The 4,754-nt window shown below is 36.2% G+C and overlaps 1 protein-coding gene across 2 annotated transcripts; it reads right to left on the bottom strand.

The window, feature by feature from the left end:
• Positions 1–553: 553 nt before the first annotated feature.
• On the bottom strand, positions 554–3,907 carry LOC102615855 (transcription factor bHLH112). Of its 2 annotated transcripts, none has more exons than XM_006467875.4 (7): positions 3,191–3,889; positions 2,269–2,875; positions 2,078–2,191; positions 1,843–1,908; positions 1,660–1,725; positions 1,513–1,563; positions 554–1,421 (listed from the first exon to the last, which is right to left on the bottom strand). In XM_006467875.4, exons 1-7 carry the CDS (start codon positions 3,595–3,597, stop codon positions 1,269–1,271), a joined length of 1,464 nt encoding a protein of 487 aa, XP_006467938.1. In that variant the 5' UTR covers positions 3,598–3,889; the 3' UTR covers positions 554–1,268. The 2 variants fall into 2 exon arrangements, with proteins under 2 accessions (XP_006467938.1, XP_006467939.1); XM_006467876.4 differs by having other exon boundaries at positions 1,265–1,438; positions 3,191–3,907.
• Between the last annotated feature and the right edge of the window lie 847 nt (positions 3,908–4,754).

The raw sequence follows: 4,754 nt of genomic DNA, 5'->3' as shown, positions 1-4,754 counted from the left end.
TTTCTCTAAAGAAACGTCACAAACATAATGAACATAATGATTAACAAGAGATTATCAGCTAAGCAGGCTTCAGATGTCGTCAAGAATTCTTACTCATAGGCGCTAGATAGCTTTTAACTTGGACAATAGAGTCAGCGGAGACACGTCCTGTTGAAATTGCAGTTATAGATTTAGAATATTTTTAGTGCCATAAAACAAGGATCATTCGGTTAGGAATTTTATTTGTTAATTAATTGAGTAAACCTTATCAGCATTAGGGCAATTAGCCTTATGTTTAAAGGGGGGGTATCTACACTATCACAATGCAAATTATAAGCAATGAAGCGCAATGTGTCGCTATTCTAATGTATAATTGAGAGACCATAATTTATGCAAGAAGCAAGATATATGGAGTTTTGTTCACAAGCGAACATATATAAATAAATATAGAACTATATCTCTCTCACTCATTTGCTCTGAGTTTGTGTCCCTCCAATAATCAGAAACCCTAAAAGCAGGAATAGTGGGCCGCGCGCTCTGACTTCCACTATCAAATTCCAAAGATATAAACAAATGAAAAAGTTAGGAAGCCAATCAAATGAGCTCCACTCACTCCCTTTATATCTTGAATAAGAAGAATTCAGTATAACAAGGTTTTATTTGTTTCTTTTTTTTTTTTTGGTTTTTTTTCCACCTTAAATGATAAAAAGGTGGTCGTGCCACCATAATAGATATATATATAATTCAGACAACCAGCTACAGGAACAAAAGGCTGTCTAAACCCATCTGCTAAATTCAGCTACTAACAACAACAAAAACAACAAAATACTAAATATTTTCTCCTAATTTATGTTGGTTATTCGCTGAATTTAGCACTTGTTCCTGATGCTAACCCACCCTCAAATTATAACAAATTAAATACTTGGATTATTGTTACGAACAAGCTTTACATGTGTGTGTGTGTGTCTATATATATATATATATAGCAGTTCCTAATTAATAATCATTTGCTAGCCTCCATCATTCTGCTTGTAGCTGGCCCAGTATTGCTTGTCCATCTTTGAAGGGTCATTTCCTTGTTCTCTCTTTTTCTCCTTTTCTTTATATCTTTTTCTCAAGACGGGTACAGCGAAGCATTGATTAATGTAGCTTCTAATTAAGTTTCAGTTATCCTTTCTTCTTTTCTCTAGTTAAATTGTAGTTATCATCATCGACTTGGCTGGATTTTCTCATAAAACGGGCTGTAGATAGAGAATCACTTGTTTCAACTTAATTGGTGGATCTCTTGTCTACCTGAAAGTTCCTCCAAATGTTGGCGTCCAAAAATCAGCTGTTGTCTCGTTGGCAACTGGGAATGTGCTCGAAATGGGCACCAAACAAAGTCCTCGACTGTTTAGATCTTGTTTTGGCGCTTCTGGATCCTTCAATTTATGATCACAACTCTGTAAAAGTAGCGAATCTAATTCAAGCAAGACGACAATGCATGAACATGTAGTAAGGAATGAGAAACGAGTGAGTGATTGTTTTTGGTACCTGTTGCTGTGGAATCTGGGTTCCTTGCTTCATATAAGGAGTAGCCAAAACCTGAATAACATAAAAGATTTCATTAGAGCTATGCATATTTATTAGGGTTGTACTTCAATTACAAGAAATATATATTATATGGATAGTGTAACATACACTGACTTGATCGTGTAGGAACTTGATATAGTCAATAGCCTCATGGAGAACAGATGCTGTATCAGTCTGAATTAAAAATACAAATAATTCATTTTAATTAACCTCAGGCCAAGCTAATTAAAGCTTTGAAGAGATTTTTCATAATTCGGGATGATCAAAAAGTTGAAAAATGCAAAAATCCACCTTTCCAAAAGGCGAAACCAATTGCTGAAGGGCAGTTATTCGGTCCCCTAGCTTCTCTTTTCGCACCTGATATTTGTAACAAATCTATAGCTGTGAGCTTTCGTCCAAATCTTTAATGGAAAAAATTGAAAAAATTAAATTATCGATCGACTGGGGAAGAAAAAGTTTCAAACGCTACTAGGGGGTTAAAAGAAGAAGAAGAAAAGACTTTGACGGAATATATATTTGTTGTTACCTTAAAAGTTGGCAAAGGCGATGGAGTTTCAATTCTAGGCCTTTTGAATGCAGGCTCACTGCTTCCTTTCTTCGCAGCAGACCCCGAATCACGAACTTCTTCGTTGTTGTTATACTAATTAATTAAGTACAGAATCCATTAAAATAAGTCATTAAGCAATTAAAGAATAATAGCCAAGTAATTAATAATACCTTTGCCGTGAAGGTGGGACAAGTGCGTTTCTCTCCAAGCGCAGCCGCAAGAAGGCCTCCAGGTCTACTAATGTCATTCAAGGCGGTGGCGTTCCAAAAGGGAGTATTGTTGGAGAAGTGCAAGCCACCACTTGGTTGTTGTTGTTTGGGCAATGATGGTTTTACGAAGGAAGCAGCAGCAAATTTAGGCCAAGGAGGTGATACTTCATTATAATTGTTCCCGTAATTTGCTGTAGACATATAGTTACCCATTGACCGGGTGTTGTTGCTGCTATAAAGAGATTGCTGCTGTACGGGTTGAGGTTGGGGTTCAAAATAACTTTGCAACAATGCTGAAGTGTAGCCGTATGAAGCTGAATCCACTGGAAACCCGGGGGACAAGCCTTGGCAACTACTCTCACTCACTGTACAGTTGTCGGGGAAGCTTGCTGTTGCTGATTTAATTACAGGGTGGCTTTGGTCCAGGGAGAAGCACTCTTGATGATGATCTCCTGCTCCTGCACTACTGGCATAGCTCTTGCTAGGACTCCACTCCTTTTGGATTTGAGAATTCAAATCTTCTAGCCTCATGCTTCGATAATTGTTCTCAGCTCTTCCGTTCCCGCGACTGCCAAATAGTATGTAAGATCGATGATAACACAATAATAACCAAGTTGATGATTATATTTACCGAAATTAATTCCCCATGACATGCCCTTCAAACCTAATGGATTAATTGGATCATATTTATTGACTTTCTTTTTGTTTTATCCCACATGAATCTAACAAAAGAAAACTAAAAAGTTATTGTAAGTACTAATTAATGTTCTTATATAATAAACTTGTAGTGGAAGCCACATAACATGATTGAAATCTATACTTCAAATTAAAACAGATGACCTATTGAATGAAATAAAGTATAATATACCAACAAATTACTTACAGTAAGGCCTGGAAACAATCTGTTGAAGACGATGACGACGAAGGGACAAGGCTCATCATTTGCAAGGTTGAGTCCATCAAAATACTGCTGCTGCCTCCACTATCAGAATCAGTCTGCTGATGCTTTTCAGTAAAAGCCATGGAGGAGGTATCTGCAGAAACTGAATTATTATTGTTATTATTATTAGCTGATTCCTCACAGAACTTTGTTGTCGCTGTGCCTGCAGGTGTTAACGTTGTTGTCTTCGTATCAACCATATGAAAATGATCATTACTAGGCCAAAGAAAGCTGCCCATGTGATCACTCAACCCAATACCTGCCGCTGAACAAGGCGATAATGAGCTGCTTCGTGTTGGATTAATCCACCAAGCTCCTCCGCAGATCCCCGTCTGAAACTCTTCAGCCATATGTACCCCCAATAATTAATTTATTGATTATTCCTGTGTTGGGGTTTCAGTATTGCTTCTTGAGAAGAAGAATAATAATATTATTAACTACTCCTTGTGAGTGAGTTACCTATAATTTGAAAGTATATCAATAAGCTAGACAGTAGTGGTGGGGGTGCAATTTATATATGAAACGGTTGATGAGTACGGACCATGGAAATTACCGGAATTTAGTTGACATTTCAAAGATTATTGGACAAATAAGAGAAAGCATTTTTGAATCGAATTTCTCCCCTTTCCTTTTTATTTATTTATGATAAAACTAAAAAAATAATAATAACAGTAATAAAGAAAGGAAGAAAGAATTTTTGCTTTCTTTCTTTGCTTTATAACAACAATATTTATTTGTTTTTCTTCCAACTTTATACAATAAATTCTTGTTCCTTCTAAATAAAGGGATGCGGTATGATGATGACGATGATGGGTTTTGATCTGACCGACACGTCACGCTTATGGACGGATTCTTTGTTCAATCAGACGGTTGGTTTTCTTTGTTTGATTATCATAATCGAAAATGAAAATACAAGATAACCTGAAATATATTTTATAGGACCATTTGGGGACTCACGGTCCCGAATAGAATGATTGTTCTGTAGTATAGCATTCTACGTTTCTATATTCTAGTGGCCGCCAGCCCACCGCGCTCCAGAGGCGCGTGACGTCCTGTTCTTTTTCCCATTTTTTTTTCTTTAAATTCAATTATTGTTAAAGCTAATTGCGATCAGAAAATTAATTTTTTAAAAATCCACTAGATTAACGATATATATCCAAACAACAATGATATATGTTTGAATATTCCTAAACAGAAATTTAAGAGACAATTATAAGGCAGCTGTACTTCCTATGTTCTTAAGAGTGTTTCACACTTCTGTCTCCATAGTTGATCATGAAATGGAAGCTCACGAATTGAAGAATCCAAACAAACAAAAACTAGATTAAAAAATAAAATAAAATTAAGTTCCCATCCAGTCCTTGATTTGCTATCTGCAAATTAATCATCAAAATGATTCTCGAAGTTGCATTCACATGTTCTCTAACCTAATTTCCAGAAACCAACGTGCAACGCCACTCATATCAATTTCCCATAAAATGCAAAGCAAATAAACTTTTTTTCTCTC

The sequence above is a fragment of the Citrus sinensis genome, chromosome 2 (assembly GCF_022201045.2).
Source record: "Citrus sinensis cultivar Valencia sweet orange chromosome 2, DVS_A1.0, whole genome shotgun sequence".
In the NCBI taxonomy this organism is placed as follows: domain Eukaryota; kingdom Viridiplantae; phylum Streptophyta; class Magnoliopsida; order Sapindales; family Rutaceae; genus Citrus; species Citrus sinensis.
The sequence above is the reverse complement of the archived record's forward strand: the minus strand, read 5'-3'. Positions and strand labels throughout refer to the sequence as shown.

Bases quoted from the DNA above. Each gene is read 5' to 3' on its own strand.
- LOC102615855 (XM_006467875.4), bottom strand. From the start codon at position 3,597: ATGGCTGAAGAGTTTCAGACGGGGATCTGCGGAGGAGCTTGGTGGATT. The intron at 2,192-2,268 runs GTATTATTAATT...TTAATTAATTAG, and splicing joins GTCCCACCTTCACGGCAAAG to TATAACAACAACGAAGAAGT. The intron at 1,564-1,659 runs GTATGTTACACT...TATGTTATTCAG, and splicing joins TCCTACACGATCAAGTCAGT to GTTTTGGCTACTCCTTATAT.